This window comes from Podarcis muralis, chromosome 5 (assembly GCF_964188315.1).
Source record: "Podarcis muralis chromosome 5, rPodMur119.hap1.1, whole genome shotgun sequence".
Lineage (NCBI taxonomy): Eukaryota > Metazoa > Chordata > Lepidosauria > Squamata > Lacertidae > Podarcis > Podarcis muralis.
In genome coordinates, this window is record NC_135659.1 from 33,161,783 (window position 1) to 33,181,894 (window position 20,112).

Here is a 20,112-nt window from a genome sequence, read left to right on the forward strand (position 1 = left end):
CTACCACTCTTGTGAACAGAATAAAATGTTTTCATAGAAGTGAGAAAACTCAAGATACCATTTTTCATGGTTCTCTACATCTGTATTTTCAAAGTAGGCATGAAGCCCCAGGTATTTAAGATTTGCATATGTTTATGCAACTCAGGAGAGACGTCTAATCCCAAACCAGCTTATTTGGATAGATCTCTCATTTAAGGATATAACCAAACGTTTGCTGTTGTGGGCATGAAATAAAACCAAATGATTACTTTTCCCTCATGAAGGCAGTGCAGAATTCCATTAGTACTCCCATCCAGCCAGTCATGGCCAGATGCAAAATAATAAAAAAGGCAATTATGAATTGTTAGTTTATAAAGAGGTACGGGGTAATTGTCCCTCGGTACAGATTTGCCTCCCTGCCACAAGATTTGAAATCCAGTCATGTCCAGGCATCCCTATGGGCCGTTAGCCATGACTGTATACACATTCCTCATACGGTTTAACATCAAATGTTTCTTTTCTCTTATTCATTTATTGCACCAAAATTACATATTAAGAATGAGCGAGGTTACATATTAAGAAGTAGCAAGGTGTCCGGCAGGGGAAGCAGGTCACTACTGACCAAGCCAGGTCACACTCTGTAACATAAGCATGCCTAAATAACCAGGTTAGACAGTGCTTTGGGTACTTATGAGATGTTATTTGCCACCCACCCAACTCACCACAGCTGGTCAGGATATGTTTGTATTTACAGGATGCATGAGACTCTAGATGAGGTTCTACCCAGCTCTCTGTACGCTCAAACACATTGCTGGACATAGGGCCCCAAATTAGCAAGAATCCGGGCCAGCCCTTTTTATAGTTTTGCAGATTTATATACGTAGCTGTAGCCTAGGGAAAGGTAACATTTTTAGCTTGTTCAAAACATGGCTTAGCATGACCGACACCTGTTTAAATGCCACTTGCGACTTTATTGAAGCGCAGCCTGTTATGGCGGGTGTGTGAATTGGAAAGCAGAGGTTTCTTGGTGGCGATTCCAAAGCTTTGAAAGTGCTGTCTGCTCCTGCAGGGGAGTGTCGGTTTGTTAGGATCATTCATCAGAGGTCCTTCTTACAGGTAATCTCACCATTAGAGGTAACCAGATCTTTACCATGGTAACACCCAAACTCTGGAATGTTCTGCCCAGAGCTCCCTACCGGGCACCAAATTTAACACTGGTTTAAGGTGCAGGGTTAAAAATGGTTTTTAATTTGCCCAAGCCTTTTCGCCTTAGTAAATTTGATGCTGCTTGGAGTTTTCAAAGGTTTTTTTCTTCTTTTTTAAACTGCTTTCCTGCTGGTTATCAATGTGCAGTCATACCTCAGATTACACACGTGATCCGTGTGGGAGGCACGTTCGCAACCCGCAGCATTCGCAGCCTGAAGCACCGTGTCTGCGCACGTGCATGGTGTCATTTTGCACTTCTGCGCATGTGCCGAAACCCGGAAGTAACCTGGGACTTCCAGGTTCGGCGCAGTCCGCAGCCCGAAAATGCGCAACCCAAAATATTCGTAAGTTGAGATATGACTGTATTTTTTCAGTGTCTGCTTCTTGTTATTTGTTTTGATTAGCAGGAACCACCCTAAGAAATCTCTCAACCAGCTTTATAAATAAGCAGGTAGGTAACTCTGCCTTTGCCCAAACTGCTCACCTCCTGACACACACACACAGGCACATATAAACACACGCCACATTTCCCCTTGCTCCCGTGCACCAATAGTTGTGATTTGTTCTTGAGAGCAATCCCGGGGTCAATTCTGGCTGTACTATGTTAAATTTAGAGAAGTAAGCACTGGGTTTTTTGGGTTTCTTTTTAACAGAGTAATATGGAAAAGAGGGTTCAAAAGGCTGAGGAACGGAAAGGACTATGAATTTAGAAAATGGGAGACAAGGAACACAGAATTATATGGATATGCATATACTGATGAAATGGGAGAAGACCCCAAGTCTACTTCTGTCTGAGAAATTCATTTTGCCAGCATCTTGAAGCACAGATTTATTTGTATTTCATAAAATGTATATACCACTTGAATGAGGGAGAAAACAACCTTCAAGGCAGTTTACGAAATGATAAAACAAGAAAACCAAAATTACAACAGTACTTTAAAACATACAAAAGTGAAAATATTAAAACAGATTAAAATTACCTCGGCTTTCTCAGCATCTGGGCAGGCTTGTCTAAACATTAGCGTTTAAGAAGGTGCCAAAAAGAGTACGGTGAACGCACCTGCTCGATCTCAATAGGAAGGGGGTTCCTAAGTGTAAGTGCTACCAAACTAAAATGAACAAGTTCTCACAAATGTGGAATGGGTATTATGCAGCACCTGTAAGCAGCGCCAATTCCGTCAATTGGCACAGTCAAGTGGACACATGTGGGGCAAGGTGGTTAGGCAAAAGATTCCTGCACTGTAGAGGGCTGGACTAGATGACTCTTATGGTCCCCTTCCAATTCTGTGATTCTATGATCGCGTAGGTAAACTGGTCCTGACTTCTTAAGGGCTTTATATACTAATAGGTTTTATATCCTCAAGGGAACTGGCAAGATATCACAGCTTCCTCCGAGGAGTTCCAAGGTGGCACACATGGTTCTCCACACAAACACCTCCATCTCATCTTCACAACAACCCTGACTGTTGTGTTAGGATTGACAGGTGGTGACATGCCTAAGGTCACCTAGAGTTTGTGACTGAGTAGGGATTTGAACCTGTGTTTTCCCAAGTCCTGGTCTGAGATTCTAACCACTACACCATTCTGGCTCTCATCTTTGGGTGTGATCCCATGCATACATCTAAAAACCAGACAGTCCAGCAGCCTTAAGTCCCCTGGTCAATGGATGGGGCCAGTTTGCGCTTCCCTGCAGTCCAGAGTCTTGCTGGCTAGAGTGATGGGGAGAGGGGGAACTGTGATGCCCCAGAGAACAATCTGATTTAGCACACTTACGGTATCTTAAAAACCTCGGAACTGTCAAGTTTGCCCGATACTGTATTTGCAATTGGCACCCATTCATTCTTCCTAAACATTTTCCACACAAATAATAAATTAGCACTGGAAAACCTTTTACCCTGAGTGAGGAGCAAGCTGTGTGCAGCTGCTCCTTCTCTAGCTGGTGGATGGGGATAGGATCAGTGCTTCCCCCCCAGGGGGTATTCAAGGATACGCAGTACCAGCACCTCTTTTGTTGTTGTTAAAAGGTGTGGCACTTATAGTAATAAATTCATGGTGAATACCGGCACCTATTTTTCTAGGAAAAAAGCACTGGATAGGATGGTTTCCCCCTTGCCATGGCATTCTTCCTGAGAGGCATGAAGTGAAACCTTGGTGTCCTGGTCAAAGGCTTTCAGCTCTGGAGTCCCAGGGTTGGTTGGTTGGGGTGGGTGTGTGCCTGTGTGCATGTTATTACAATATGTTGTAAGCCACCTTGAGGTTCATTTAATCAAATAGTGGGCTATAACCCTTCTAAACACGTATCTAAAGAAACACGTATCTACTTAAGAGCAACGGAAGATACCTACAGGAAGAGAATGGTCAGTGAACACAACGATTGGCTTCAAGCTCTTAACCTAACTACACTTTCCTGGAATTCACAGGGAAGTTCCTAAAAAGTATTTTTTTAAAAATAAACTTTTTTAGTATAGAAAGAACACTGAAATACCATGACCCGTGTTCCAAAGTGGTCATAACCTCAAGCAAGCTTAACACAATCCTCATTCTTAACTGCCACAAAGAAGAGTTCAGAGTTTTAAAACAGGATCTCAGAAGTTTTCCATATTAGGTGCATCTAATGTGTTTGTTTTGGATATAAAGAGAACTCATCTTTTTTTACTCACACCCCCTCATTCTTTCCATTCTGAAGCTGCTCAATTATCCTCCGTGAATTTCCTTCCAGTAAGTTCCCTGACTGCCTGGGTGTTCTACCTTTAAAGCAACAACAACTGCTTAAAAGCAGCAATATGAATGTACATAGTAGGCACCAGTGGCGTAGCGTGGGTTGTCAGCACCTGGGGCAAGGCAAGTAATTTGCGCCCCCTAACCCGTGGATTTGCGCCCCCTAACCCTAATCCCCAGATGTTGCGCCCAGTGTGGCCGGCCCCCCCTGCACCCCCCATGCTACGCCACTGGTAGGCACAGGGAGAATTTAGTGTCAGTTTCCTTGTTTTATATTGTGCACCTGAACATAGGCTGTTTAATTTATACTTTTGAAAAACACAGCTGAGTGGGAAGGGAGTAAAGTTTGGGCATGATGCTTTTGTAGGTGTGTCATAACTTTTAGTGCCAAAAAAGCTTTCTGTCTCTAGTCTATCCTCAGAAATGTTGTGAGAATTGGAAGTGAAATCAAGCAAAACAATGTTTTTATTTTATTCTTTAAAAAAACAAACACCCCGCACAGATAGAGAAGTAAGCCTGCTAAGAAGTCGTTCATCTAATGTGTAGTCCTAAATCCCTAAACACCTTTTAACCAAGAAGCTACAAAGCTTTTAACATCCTTCAAAGTGCCAACACCATGTTATGATGAGAGGAAGAAAAGGAAGCTTCCCACACACCATGCAAAACAAACTTTAAAAATAATGCAGCAATGCAACTAGAATTCAAAAGGGATTTGGAATAAACCAAACGCTAACATTTCTTTCTTTCTCCCTGCAATGATTTTGGAGGGGATCAGTTGCCTGAAGGGAAACATTTAATGAAAGATTGAAATTAAATATATATATATATATATATATATCGCACATCAGGGCTCCTCCACTTCTCTGCTCGACTACATCAAAGCTTCTCAAGGAGGAACAGAAATAGCTGGTGTTTCCATAAAACGGGAGGGGGTAGAAATCACTACAGTACTTGTGTTTTCACAGCTCTCGAGTGTGTAGTAATCCTCCCTGAACATATTTTCTTTATCCCTTCGGGATCATACTCAGTGCATCCCCAAGTCTTGCTTTTCCAGTTTTCGATTGGCTAAATCTTCCTAAACACACATTCCAATATCAAACATGCCTTTTTGAAAAGCAGCTGCTTTTAGGGAAGCGCTCACCATTAACTGGGTCAGGAACAAAGAACTGGGGGTAGAGGGGGAGGCAATAATTAAAAGGAGTGGGCCAAACAACAACAACGACACCCCATTGCAAACGGAGCACACAGCAGAGCTCACTTACCTTTTTTCATTTATACATGCATACATAGCCAGCAAAAGGCTGCCTTCCTCCCAGCACAGCGGCAGCCACATGCAGAGTTCCAACTAGAACACGGGGCAGCCAATCAGAAAGAAGCTGTCATGGAGGGAGGCATGCTGGGAACCGTAGTTCAGAACTCCAGAAACCTGCCGCTTTGGGAGAATGAATCGTATTTATAGACCCGATGCGAAGGTTCTTGAGCTATATAAGGAGAGGGAGCCCTTGGAGCTGCTGAGCATGCTTCCTCGGGAGTAAGCTCCACTGAAATCAGTGGAAGCGGCTTCCAAATAAACGTGCTGAGAGCGAGGACGTTAAAAAGAAAAGAAAAAGTCTGCAAACCCGTTGCTTGTGATCCAACATATACAAACCACGCATTTATAAATACGCTAAACGCTGGAATGAGGCGGGTGGGTGGAAAAGGTGAAATGGGTGGGGTGGGGCGCTGAATGAAAGCAAGTTTGGGCTTGAGCGAGGAACTTAAAAAGTATTTATCCTGAAGCAACTTTTCCTACTCTTAACATTGCTGGCCTGCTTATCAGGACTTCTGAAAACATGATTTTAATGACCTACTTAATTGGAGGACAAAACATTGTAAATGTCTTAAAAAGAGGCTTTGCTTTTGCTGCAATGGGGGGCCGCTCAAAGCTCATTGAAGTAGGAGTGAGAAATAAAGCAGAGCTCTATCTAAACACTTGAAAGCAATTAAGTTAAGGAACCATTGCTTTTTTGGAACGTAAAAGGAAGGAAGAAAAATGCTGTGGTTATGCATTACTCGCCCTTTACCCCTAAGGTCCCCATGGAAGGCAAATCCCAGGGAAACCCGGGAGAAGTCGTGAGAAACCAAACCTAAACTGGAGAAGTCGTTTTCTCCTCGTCCACTTGCCTCCTAAGGCCAGCACAAGCCTGCTCCTTACCTGGCTCCATGGATTACACGAAGCTTCAGCTTCAAGCAGCTCAAGACATAAGGAATTTCGTCGCCCGGAATTACAATCAGCCACCTGCCTCTCTCAAACCAGGTAGGCCGCTGTCCTTCTGCCCCCAAATCAGAGCTGCTCTTCCTATAGTGGCCAAGAGGGGTCATAAGAATCGAAGGAGATGCCTGATGGTTGTGCCTCGCCTAGCATTGTGCCACAACAGTCGCCAGCCAATTAATTGCCTCCTGTCTGGGAGCCAAAAAGGAGAAATTACAGATCTTGCCCACTGGGTGCAGCCCCCACTACGATCTTTTATTAGGAGGGCGTGCTGGGCTACCCTGACTTAAAAAAACACTAACTTCACTACCTAATTTGGCCATTTTGAAAAGGTGCGTTAATAAAACCTGTATTTTATATGCCTTGATTAAATTGATTTGCCTTGAGCCAATCGATTTAACTGGGTGAGCTGGGTTTCTCGTATTATCAGAGAAAGAAATACTCATTTTTCTCCACCGTTAATAATCTTACAAACCTTTATTATGCCCACTACCCATCAGAGAAGAGTCACATATTTCCTCTTAGTTTGAAATGATTTTTTGAGCCACAAGAACACCTTTTGTGGGTTTTTTAATCAGATGTAAATATCCAACTTTGTTCCAACTCCAGGTTAACACATGACTTGAATGGTGGTACTGTATCAACCAATTCTAATAATTTATGGTAGGTTACTGAGCTGGCACAAGTCTTCATGAGTCTCCTCCCCCCATGTATGCTACCACTATATATCAGTGTTTATTACTGTTTTATAGAATCAAAGAGGCCTAAAATGCTGAGCTAGTGCGTTGGGTCCATATGAATTTGTACTTGAATCCCACTGAAATCAGTTCAGAATGTTTGTAGTGATGAACTTTAGCCCTATTGACTTCAATAGGAACGAAGTGTAACTAACCCGGCTAACATCCAACTCATGGATTCAAACAATAATGTTATCTTTACAATGGTACCTTGGTTCTCAAATTTAATCTGTTCCAGAAGTCCATTCCAAAACCAAGGTGTGCGTTTCCATAAGAAGTAATACAAAATAGAATAATCCGTTCCAGACTTTTAAAAACAAGCCCTAAAACAGCAATTTAACATGGATTTTACTATATAACAAGACTATTAATCCATAAAATGAAAGCAATAATCAATGTACTGTACTATAAAATAAATAAAACAGTATTGTAGATGATAAAAATTAAAATTATTATTTTTTCTTAACCTGCACTGATGATAGTCATTGTTTGGATGGGGGGCATTTATCCATTTCCGCAGTCACTCACTCACTCAATCAATCAGTAGCTGAACTGGGTTCCACACAGTCACAAAAACAAATTAAGCAAAAAAGCCTCAAAAACAAAAAATACAAAATAAATAGCAAAAACAAAAGCACCAAATATAAGCTCCAAATATCATCTCAGAGCACTGCAATCAGAAATGGAAGGCTTGAATTACAATGTGGGGACACAGATTAGCAGCACAACACTAAAAAATGGAAGCTCAGGACTCAAAATGGAGCATGTTCTGCTTTTGAAGCAAAGTTTGCAAACCGGAACACTGACTTCCAGGTTTGCAGCGTTCAAGTTCCAAGCTGTTCGGGAACTAAACTGTTTGAAAACCGAGGTACCATTGTATTGCTAAATGGGGATTTGGTCCAGGTATCTTTAGCTGAATCATAACACTATTATCCAAAGGAGACTGCTCCATTAGGGCAAATGGGACACTGCCTCACCAGCCTCAGCCTCCCCTGGCCCAGTTAATAATAATAATAATAATAATAATAATAATAATAATAATAATAATAATTAATAATAATTTTTATTTATATCCCACCCTCCCCAGCCGAAGCCGGGCTCAGGGCCGCTAACAATAAAACAGTACAAAAGTACAGCATAAACAACACTCTAAAATCATTCATTATAAGTTGCCTTTTTATTTAGAACCATTCCCCGGGGCTGTCAGAGTTCTCCTCCTTAGACAGTGTACACGTTTCTTCTTACTCCAGCTTCACTGCACTCCCACCACTGGCTTGCCACAATTCATCTGCATCCTGCAGTTTCTTGAGAAATACTGCTGTTTGGGGCGTTTTCTCCCAAACCAGTTTCTATCCCATTTGAAAATGTAAGCTGCTGCTAAGCTGAGGTTGTGTACGTATGAGACAGCCATTGCACATGTGCAGATGACAACTTCATTGGATCGTAGTTCAAGGGAGCAGCATAGGTGGGGGCAGAGAATCGGGTAATGTGCATTGAGTAAAGACATCCCCATTTCCTCTACTGTGTACACCGGAAACGTAAAAATGTGACTTGAAACACAGCAGGAGGAACCTCATGTGTTAGTTAGGGTTGCTATATTTCAATTCTGCCTTTGAAATCCGAGTAATGGGATCTGGATGTATGGCAGCCCTATGCTGCTAACTGTTGTTGTTGTTGTTGCTGCTGCAGCTGCTACTATTTAACATTGTATACTGCCCTAGACCTGCAGGTCTCAGGGTAGTACACAAGATAAAACCACAAGATACATAACAAAAATAAAAACAAGAACCACCCAATAATCCCCCAACACATTTTAAAAGGGCATTAGCTGCCAATCAGCCAAAGGCCTAGCTAAAGAAGAATGTTTTGGTCTGGTGCCTAAAGGTGCATAACGAAGGCACTAGCCCAGGCATGTACAAAGTCCCTTTTGGGGGCATAATTTTGCCTGCTGATCGATTTAATTCAGCCCCCGTGGCAGTACAGTAGTACCGCTGGATGCAAACAGGATCTGTTCCAGAGCCCCGTTCACATCCTGAAGTGAACACAACCCGCGTCTGCGCGTGCACAGGTCATGATTTGCCGTTTCCGCGCATGCGTGTGATGTCATTTTGAGCATCTGTGCATGTGTAAGCGGCGAAACCTGGAAGTAACGCATTCCGTTACTTCTGGATCGCCGTGGAGTGCAACCCGAAAACGCTCAACCCGAAAACGCTCAACCCGAAGCTACTTCAACCTGAGGTATGACTATATATGTCTTGGGGTAAAATCCTAAAAAAAGCTCAGCAACTCAGCAACTCCAAACCTGAAAAAAGCTCAACCACTTCGGTTGGCCCTCACGCATGTTCACTTCATCAAATCTGGCCCTCTTTGAAAAAAGTTTTGGCACCCCTGCACTAGCCGAACCTCCCTGGGGAGAGCTTTCCACAAAACTGTACATAGCTGAAGTCTCAGCGTTGCCTTTGTAGAACTCATCAAGGAAGGGCCCTAGGGCTGCCATACATCCAGATTTTTCTTTGGGATTTCAAAGGCAGAATTGACGTCTGGAGGGAATTTCTGAAAGGCGGTGCTTTGTCCTGGATCTTAGGCAAGTCAATAAAAAAATCGTGGGTGTTTTTTTTTTTTTTTTTTTTGCTTTTTTAAAAAAAGCAAAAACAAAAAATTCAACAACAATTTTGGGGTGTCCTGGTTTTTACTTTTTGAAATATGGTAACCCTAGCCTAGGGTGCCCAGGTAAGCCCTACATGATGCGGTGCACACACCCCATTTGAATGGCAATGCCCATCAACTTTGCCCCCCCTCAAATATTTTAGTGGGGGGAGGAGAAGACCCCTTGGCCCCTAGGAGTTGGCTCCTGTGGAAGCGGCAAAACTAGAATTAGACCGTCATTGGTTGTGGCGCCATTTACTGTTGGCCTCCCTGCTTTCTGCCCTACCAGTCCCAATGAGCACTAGACACCCTGCTGTCAACTGTATCACAGAGGTTTTCTTTGCCCAAAGGAAGGACTGCAATGCCCAGATATCTCTCTCCCGAGCTCCCTTCTCCCCCAACCTTATACTGTCTGTCTACAGCATTAATGTCTCATGTTGAATGTAACTGACCTGTTGAAATAACTTTATTATCTGAAAACAAAGTGTACTGTATGTATGTTTGTAACCCAAGAAAATATTTAATTAAAACAGTTTTTAAAAAAGATACACTTATGCACCTATGCATACACCTATGCAGTCTAGATCAGAATGAGTGTCATAATTGGAAAGCTGTTTGTATTTCAAAGAGTGAGTACAGGCAAGAAATCTTGCCCCATGTCAAGGTTTTCTATCCTGTGGTTCCTTGGTGGTCTTCATTATTGCAGTCATGGCATTATTTCCTTCTCCCTGCCACAGATTCTAATGTGCCGTGGCAAAAACAGGAGTCTTATCAAATAGTAATGCTTCCTAACACTTCCCCAGTGATAAAATTGGTCATTGGTATTCAGCCAGAGTCTCTGCAGATTAGTTCCAAATGTCTCACGGAAGTGAGAAAAAGCTGCTATGGAACCCCAGGCGCTACTGACTTCAGTAAAGATTCTTTCCAAAACCCAAATAGATGGCCAATCAGATTCAGACCCATGACACAGTACTAATAGCATCATGTTCATGTAATAAATGAGAAACCTCCAGTTGTTCTTTCTGTGTTGTCCAAGGGGGTTCAGTTTGGCTTATGAGATCATTTCCCCCAAACCACAACTACCTGTCAATCAGCTGGTGTCACTCTGTTGGGTTTCATCAGCTGATGGGCATGGGGTTCGATTTTGCAGGGAACTTGTGCATGCATCCAAAGCAACACAGTTTAACTCCTGGTTCAACTGATGAGCATGGGGTTTAAATCCTGGTCAGCCCTCTCTAGAGAGGATTAAATTCTCTGCTCATCAGCCGATGATTGGAGAGTTCAGTCCCCACTTGCCGTACCCCCACAGGTCAACTTTGACAGGGGAGTGGGACACAACATCATTTTGATGTTAGATCTGGACTGCCATGCCAGAAAAGGCCCCCCGGCCCTGTTGCAGTCCATGTTTAAAGGTAAAGGTACCCCTGCCCGTACGGGCCAGTCTTGACAGACTCTAGGGTTGTGAGCCCATCTCACTCTATAGGCCGGGGGCCAGCGCTGTCCGCAGACACTTCTGGGTCACGTGGCCAGCGTGACAAGCTGCATCTGGTGAGCCAGCGCAGCACACGGAACGCCGTTTACCTTCCCGCTAGTAAGCGGTCCCTATTTATCTATTTGCACCTGGGGGTGCTTTCGAACTGCTAGGTTGGCAGGCGCTGGGACCAAGCAGCGGGAGCGCACCCTGCCGCGGGGATTCGAACCGCCGACCTTTCGATCGGCAAGCCCTAGGCGCTGAGGCTTTTACCCACAGCGCCACCCGCGTCCCATACAGTCCATGTTTAGAAAGTGCTAATAGTATACTGTTCATGGGTTGGGAGAAGCAACCAATGGTTTTCTATGCAAGCTCTTTACCCTTTGAAAACTCCACCCTAAGCAAAAGTATTGGTGACTATCCCACGTCTTTTATATTCCTAATGATAGTAGGTAATTGTTATCCACTGCAGTGCCTTAACCCTAGGCAGAATCTAAAGAAATTGGAAATCACAGCCAACAGGAAATGGAACCGGAAGATACGGAACTGGGTTGTGAATGAAGGACTACATAATAAGCAAGTAACTACAGAATATTGTTTTATAATATATGACTGCAGTAGAGAGACTCTTGTCTGAACAAAGATTAAAGGATTTAATATTCTTCAACATGGAGGAATGGTTGTTGAAGTTATTGGAGGTAAAGTTGTTATGTTGGACTGGAGGAAGATTATTGCAGACATTTATTGATAATGATAATTGGAGAACTCCTTTTGGACTTTTTGTGTGGAAGAGAAAATGAATGAATTTGGAGACGTTTGGGTCTGAAGTTTGGGGAAAATATTGCTTAGCAGGAGGAGGAAAAGTTGGAGTGAATACTTGGAACAATCTTTTTTTAAGTGTAACTGATAGATGGAGAATCAGAAGTCCCTTTTATTTCTCTTGATCTTTTTTCACCTCTTTTTTAATTCTCTTATTATTTTTATCTTCTTTCTTTGCTTATGTGTGTGTCTCCTTTACTCTGGGTCACTCTTGGGATTATACAGACATGAAGGTGATGATGGCTCCATCCCTTTCTGTGCGAGACGAAGGGTTTAAGATCTACCTTTGAGAGAGGACTTTGCATTTTCTTTTTTTCCTTTCCTTTGTTATTGGTTTCCTTTGAATTAGTTTTTTTTTTATTGTACTGTTTTAGGGAAAAGCTTCAGTAGAATCTTCTTATGACAAAGAGATGCACTATGCACAGAAGTTCTGTGTGCCTGGCCAAAGCATGAGCTTCCTCTCTCCCTTCCATCCACTTCCAGGCTACTGTACCTGACAAACTGACCTGGAAGTCAGGGACCGTGCTGGAGTAACCTCTCATATAATTGTGGGAAAACCTCCCCTACCTCCTCAATCAGCACATTAGAAGGACTTTCATTGTAGTGTGTAGTTTTAATATAACAATCAGCGTCAAACGTGCTTCTGAAAAACAGCTTCGGATCAGAGCGCCAGAGGAAGACAGAAGCATCCTTGGTGTTTTTGCTCAATGCTGTACAACAGCCACAAGGTGGAACTACAAGCCTGGGTTCCTTCCATGCATCAGATGTTCAGACCATAATTACAAGTAATGTTAAACAACAGCATGGCAGACAAAGGTAAGAGTTGAAAGGCAGAGAAGCTTAAGGGCATAAAGTTCAAGCATAAAGCAAAAGCCAAACAGAATTCCATTCTGAATGTGGGGGAAAAAAGTTAGTGGAGCAATATTTTGGCTTGGATTCAGGGGTTACAGCTGCAGTTCTACTCAGTTTTACTAGGGAGTAAGCCCTAGTAAAACTCAGATATGCAGATGACACGACCTTGATGGCAGAAAGTGAGGAGGAATTAAAGAACCTTTTAATGAGGGTGAAAGAGGAAAGCGCAAAATATGGTCTGAAGCTCAACATCAAATAAACTAAGATCATGGCCACTGGTCCCATCACCTCCTGGGGAAAAGAAGGGGAAGAAATGGAGGCAGTGAGAGATTTTACTTTCTTGGGCTCCATGATCACTGCAGATGGTGACAGCAGTCACGAAATTAAAAGACACCTGCTTCTTGGGAGAAAAGCGATGATAACCCTAGACAGCATCTTAAAAAGCAGAGACATCACCTTGCCAACAAAGGCCCGTATAGTTAAAGCTATGGTTTTCCCAGTAGTGATGTATGGAAGCGAGAGCTGGACCATAAAGAAGGCTGATCGCCGAAGAATTGATGCTTTTGAATTATGGTGCTGGAGGAGACTCTTGAGAGTCCCATGGACTGCAAGATCAAACCTATCCATTCTTAAGGAAATCAGCCCTGAGTGCTCACTGGAAGGACAGATCCTGAAGCTGAGGCTCCAATGCTTTGGCCACATCATGAGAAGAGAAGACTCCCTGGAAAAGACCCTGATGTTGGGAAAGATGGAGGGCACAAGGAGAAGGAGACAACAGAGGACAAGATGGTTGGATAGTGTTCTCGAAGATACGAACATGAGTTTGACCAAACTGGGGGAGGCAGTGGAAGACAGGAGTGCCTGGCATGCTCTGGTCCATGAGGTCACGAAGAGTCGGACATGACTAAAAGACTAAACAACAACAAGAAGCCCTAGTGATGTCAGTGTAAGCTCCTTGCAAGCAAGTTTGCATAGGATTGAGGGACAAGGCCAGGATCGTGAACCCACTGATACTTCTAAGTAAAAAGGTAAAGGTACCCCTGCCCGTACGGGCCAGTCTTGACAGACTAGGGTTGTGCGCCCATCTCACTTAAGAGGCCGGGGGCCAGTGCTGTCCGGAGACACTTCCGGGTCACGTGGCCAGCGTGACAAAGCTGCATCTGGTGAGCCAGCGCAGCACACGGAAACGCCGTTTACCTTCCTGCCAGTAAGCGGTCCCTATTTATCTACTTGCACCCGGAGGTGCTTTTGAGCTGCTAGGTTGGCAGGCGCTGGGACCGAGCAACGGGAACGCACCCCGCCGCGGGGATTCGAACTGCCGACCTTTCGATCGGCAAGCCCTAGGCGCTGAGGCTTTTACCCACAGCACCACCCGCGTCCCCCGATACTTCTAAGTAGATGCACTTAAAATTGAAGCAGTCACACTCCAGTCTTGTGCATACTTACTTAGATGTAAATACCTGTGTTAAATAAGACCTATTAAGTGGTTATAACCCTCCAAGTTCAAACCCTCCAAGTGTCCCTATTTTCTAGGGAGAGTCCCAGATTTACAGAAGCCATCCCAGTTTCCGATTTGATCCTGGAATGTCCCACTTTTCCTTAAAAAGGTAAAGGGACCCCTGACCATTAGGTCGAGTCGTGGCCGACTCTGGGGTTGCGGCGCTCATCTCGCTTTACTGGCTGAGGGAGCCGGCATACAGCTTCCGGGTCATGTGGCCAGCATGACTAAGCCACTTTTGGTGAACCAGAGTAGCGCACGGAAACGCTGTTTACCTTTCCGCCGGAGCGGTTACCTATTTATCTACTTGCACTTTGACGTGCTTTCGAACTGCTAGGTTGGCAGGAGCAGGGACCGAGCAACGGGAGCTCATCCCGTTGCAGGGATTTGAACCGCCGACCTTCTGATTGGCAAGCCCTAGGCTCTGTGGTTTAGACCACAGCGCCACCCTTTTCCTTAGGACATCCCTATTTTCATTGGAGAAATGTTGAAATGATGTGTACCTAGGAGCTTGCAAGCTACAATGGCCTGAGGGGCAATATTGTCTGGCTTTCTATGGCCATAGTGGAGCAGGAGATGGAAGGTAGCTCAACAGCTCTCTCCTAGAGCTATGTTGATCCATAGGAATAGCTACAGGAGGAAAACCTGCTTCTGTCCTGTGGCAGGAAATCTCCTTAGGAATCCTATTTTCTTCGTGGCAAAAACATGTGGTGACAATGATTCAGCTTGTGATAGTTTAACCCACCTGGCAAAATCCAAGCTGAAGACTGTCCCCCTTTGTAGTATCTGGTGCACCTGCTTCTATTCCCTTTCTAAAGGAAGAATGCTTACTGCACCCTTTGTAGCAACACATTTCTGGAATGGCTGGGTGGCCACATGCTCTGTGATATGGTGATGTGAGCTTCGCTGTCCCCTAGTGCTAGGGAGAAGTGACAGAGGATGAGGGAGAAATACCTCTTCTCTACTCTCCGTCTTGAGAAAGGTCTTTGCTTGCTCTCTCTCTCTCTCTCTCTTGCCTACAAGAGCTCTGCTGGTGTCCACCTGTCCGCAATAAAGACAAGATGTCATCTGGGGCTGACAAGAAAGGGCCCTTCGCCATCTGCAAAAAGTATCAGCAAACTGCTTTTCCAGCTTCAGAGGAGGGGCCTACCCCCCATGCTAGCTGTATCTTCCACTTAGGAAGAAACTAAAAATGCAGTCCTGAACATGTCTACTTAAATAAATAAAAAAAATCTGTTGAATTCAATGGGGCTTAATCCCACAGTGGCTAGGATTGTAGCCTAAAGTGACCAACTTTATATATATCAAGGCTAATCTTTTGGAAGGTGCCAGTTTCTTTTACATAACTACACACCTACCCACTCTGTGTCTACATAGACCCAATTCTCACAAATATCAGAAGTGGTAAACCTTGGTCTGTACTATTATCACCTGAGGCTGCATGCTATTCCATGCAAGTAAACAACACGAATTCATTTTTAAAGGAAGATGCAAATAGAAACTTTATGGTCAGGAAGACGGGCACAATCTAGCCTAATTTACAGCCTGAAATGGCCCACTGCACAAATGTACTTTGCTATATAGTCTCTGGGACCACAGTTGTTGCCTATTAGTGGTCTCTCTCCATGTCAAATGCCCTCCCTTCCAAAAATGCACATGGCATTCCAAGGTTTAAGTGTGATGCAAATTTTGTTGTGTTTTGTTAGTGTAGAGGTTCTGTAACAAAACAGAATTGTGACTCTGGAGAATTTCAGAGTTCACAATTTGGGGTGCATTTTTTCATTCCAGTACAAGTTTGTTTGTTTTTTAGAGTGGTGATTGCACTGACTGAACTGAATTGGGAAGTTACTTAGACACCAAACACACCACACCACTGGATTTTCAAGCAGTTTACCATCACCAGTGATATAATGAAGAATCATGCCTAAACCAGCCTATTATAGCGCTTGTGTGGGTTGCTCTTCAAAACCTTCCTTCTACATAGAGCATGTATCTGGGTCCTGTGGCAAAGCAGAATTGCATGGGAACCTCCTGGGTCAGAAAAAAGCAGCACAGTCTTTATGCAGTGTTGTACATAATTTAATTTGCAGTTTTGTATATAAACTTTTACTGTATTGCACACTATTGTAGCAAACTATTTGCAAAGAAATCAATAAAATACTTACAGGATTTAAAAATAAGGGTTTTAATGCAGCTGACAAGAAAATAAAAGAAGCAATTTACTTAATGAGATACAATCCTTTATGTTGAAAATGAGAGTTACATACAACTAGAGTACAGTTAAAAGATACCATACAGTCCAACACTTAAATTCCTCAAATTGTGTAAAATTAACAAATCTCTACTGTCAAATATACAGCATTTGAGTGATGGAAAGGATTTTTGAAATTAAATACAGGCATCATGATCTTGTGGCTCTCATTTTGTGTTTTTTAAAATGACAGGGCCATGTAACATATTGCCAAGTTTGTACTCTTCGTAAAGGACCTCCTCCTTATCTTTTGTCCTAACCCCTTTTATTTCCAGTCTATTATTCTGCTTTAGGATTTATTTTTACTGTTTGTTTCTGACACATGTTAAATAGTTAAATAAGCTTAAATCAAAGAAATTAAGAGGGTACTTCAAAAATATGTCCACCTAGAGTTGATTTTTTGGACATGCTGGAATCGGTCCCTTGCATTCCTTAAGAGACAGCCAGAGTGAAGTCTCGCTACCTATGTTAGAGAAGACACGTGTCTCGTGTGTTATCCAATTATGCTACTGGCTAAAATCCACAACAGAATTGAAAAGGTGATCTCCAGCATTTATTAAAATTTTCAAAGTCCATAAACAACAAAGTCACTGTAGAATTTATCGCATACAGCTAGCATACAACAGCATGTCCTCAGCCTAGATGAAATACAAAAGATTGTTTTTTTCATACAAATAATTTCTTTTAATTTATTAATGTGACAATATAGTTATTACATAAAATTTGCTACCGCAAAGTATCGTATCCTTGTCTTGCACATACATAGACGGGGGGGTGGGGGGGGTGGGGTGGACAAAGATGGCAAACAGACTCCTAACGATGAATATGTGCAAAACTGCTTGACAACTTAAAGAGACGTACATAACGTTGCATGGTACATTTTATTTCCCAAAAATGTCTACGGAGACTTTTATTTTCTTAAAGGAGTGTCATAAAGATTAAAAGGAAGCAATGCCAATGGTCTCATCTGCCCTGGCATTCTACAGAACACCGTGACTACGTAAGCGATCTAGATCAGTTTAATAAAAACACTTCATCCTCGTATGCATGTAAATTGATCATAAAACATGAGCCTAAGTTTATTTTAAACATAACTGATGTGCCATCATCATCTTCGGACAGGCCACCGAGACATTGAGCGCCTGACTTAAAAAGTTGTATACGGACAAATTTAAAAGCACAAAGAAGATTGTGCTGAGCCACTGATTGTTAACAAACACTGAAACAAGTGCGTGTAAAAGTGCTGGGAGCTAGCACATGGCGGCAATACCCTTTTTTAAGTCAGTTGGTGAGATTATAAAAACTTAACGCAACTCAAACAATTCTCCGTGTGACCGTACATTCCATTTCACTGAAAGAAAAAAAGGATGTTAGAAATGAAGACACCACATCACAGATGGTGGCACTTTGAAAACTTTTTTGCCTCTTTTTCCATGCGAATGAAGAGCCGCTGGTAGGAACCATGATTGGAGCAGCACTCCACCCGTGATTTACTAATATAGTATACCAGAATAAAAACTTGGCATTTACTTCTTTTATTCTTCACAGCTAACAGAAATACCAGGTTTATCTAGCAACGCATCAATATTGTAACACTAATTTTTCAATTCGCTAAACCATTCATTCTCATAACCTAAAGAGGTTTTTTTTTCTTTTTCTTTAAAAAAAAAAAGATGCTTTCCCCCCCTTTGATAAAAAAGGGTTGAAATGTGAAATACTTCAGGAGCCCCAACCTTGACATTACTTAAAAAAAAAAAAAAATCAGTCTTAAGTCTCTGACAATACTGACCAAATCTTTTAAATGTTTTGGGTTTTAAGGTGTTAAAACAAAACCCCATTTAAATAGCTACTTAAGCATGGTTAAATATGGTCCAAAGCCCAGGCTGGATGGAACTGATCCTGCTTATTGAGACTGCTTCTCATGGCACAGGATGCTTATGGCATATTTACCTACTGCCTAGGAAAGGGGGGGGGGGGAATGAGGCAGGGAGAAGGACTGCCAGCATGTAGAAAACCAAGGCACGGGGTCTAGCTACTGAACCCTACACAAACTGTCCAATTTTGATACTAAATTTGGTCAGTCTCCAGGAAGATGTGTTTTAAGTCAATTAGCATACACTCGTATGGCGATAAATACTATCTTCAAAAATGCTAACGGTGTTGGCTAGATTTAGTCTGAGCTACTTGGGAGGGGGGGAATACAAACCTATGAACTGTAGCCTCAGACACAAAGACAGATACGGAAGGATTGGCTGGCACAGACTAGAAGCAACACTTATCTTTCACTTCGGTCTAAGTCACACTAGCCAGAAACACCTTCAGTTTCATTCGCACAAATGCATTATTCAAAATAAAACGGAGCATTGTTGGGTAAAAGGCTACTTCATTTTAAAAGGGGAGGGGAAGAGGGAGAAAGAGAAAGAGAAAGAGGAAGGGGAAATGAACAATACACAGAAACCAAAGGAAAACGACAGAAACCAAAAAGGTAATTAGGAAAAAGTGGTCTATATTCTGTGTTACAGCACAAACAGTGCTTTGCTTAATTGTGCCTAGTTATATGGGTTGGTGCAAACTGCACACATGGAAGATGGCAATAAAGACCTCAGTCAACTTTGTGGAATGAAGTAACTAGGTAATTGTTTTGACATATGATGGTCTCCGCTCCACCCTCATGAGTTAACAGAGTGCAAAGATCCCAATGTAAGCCCTGATGTCCTCTGATCATCCAGCAAGTACTAAAAATCAGCAAATTCCTTTGCACATTTCTCTGTTAGAGACACACGGATATCTTCTTCTTCATAGTCATCAAAGTTGCTGGTATCTCCAGGGCCTCTACATTTTGGTATGAATGGAGCTTCTACCTGCATGGGGAAATAAAAGCACAGATTATTGCATTTGCCAGTCTGAAAGAATTAACTAGTAAAAATAAGACAACAAAAGACAGAAAATAACAATGCTGATATTAATAACTACAACAATCATAATTCACTGATATATTCCAAGCATGAATGTAAAAAGCTTAAATATTCTCCATTATGGAATGGATGCATTCAGGAGAGATATAATATTGTTATTTTTCGGTGAAGTATCCCTTTAAGTTAGCTATAACAAATACAACCTCACGTGTGGCACTCCCTCAACACAAAACTTACTTATAGTGCCATTTTAAAGGCAAACAGATCTACATAAAATGCAATTCCTGAGGAGATGATTTTACAAAACAAGCCCTAAGCACAAGAGGCTGACCACATAAGTGTTGCTGCACATAGACCCTGTTCACATGTAATGCTGATGATGGTCTAGTGTTGTAAGGACAAGTGTCAGCGAGCCTTTGGCTCATGTATGCCTCCCCTCATGTATGCCGGCACAAGGAGTTCAGAAGCTTTTTCTTCCCTTTTAGATTAATTCCAGCTTGTCATGACAGCCAAACCTGCACGAGCTGAAGTTAATTTTAACTATGGTTTGTTGAAACCACGGTTTAGGCTTTCGACCTAATCTGTGGTGTGGTAACCTCCTATCTCCTCTGGAAGAGGAAGGGAGAAAGAAAGCGCAACCTCATAATGCTAATTTGTGTTTTAGTATTACGTCTGAACGCAGCCACACTGTGGTTCAAACGCTTCCTGTATCCTAAAAATCAGAAAGGTGGGAAAAACCAATAGCCTCTGCTTTGTGGGCTGCTGTAAA

At 42.7% G+C, this 20,112-nt stretch overlaps 2 protein-coding genes across 8 annotated transcripts in view; both read right to left on the minus strand.

Moving 5' to 3' along the window:
- The window catches only part of SAMD13 (sterile alpha motif domain containing 13), a 29,145-nt gene extending 22,834 nt beyond the window's left edge, over positions 1 to 6,311 (minus strand). For 2 of the 5 annotated variants that reach the window (XR_013392879.1, XM_028732953.2), the window contains exon 1: positions 5,166 to 5,274. Coding sequence is in view for 3 of the 5 variants with exons in the window: in XM_028732956.2 (XP_028588789.2) it covers positions 6,098 to 6,264 (167 nt within the window). In the remaining 2 variants the exon portion in view is untranslated. Of the gene's footprint in view, positions 1 to 5,165; positions 5,285 to 6,097 lie in introns of those variants that run through there. The other 3 variants (XM_028732956.2, XM_028732959.2, XM_028732960.2) reach the window with 3 other exon arrangements.
- A 10,035-nt stretch (positions 6,312 to 16,346) lies between these two features.
- PRKACB (protein kinase cAMP-activated catalytic subunit beta) overlaps positions 16,347 to 20,112 on the minus strand; it is a 56,824-nt gene continuing 53,058 nt past the window's right edge. For all 3 annotated transcript variants that reach the window (XM_028732970.2, XM_028732968.2, XM_028732972.2), the window contains exon 10: positions 16,347 to 19,289. In XM_028732970.2, coding sequence (XP_028588803.1) covers positions 19,164 to 19,289 — 126 coding nt within the window. In that variant the 3' untranslated portion in view covers positions 16,347 to 19,163. The remainder of the gene's footprint in view (positions 19,290 to 20,112) is intronic.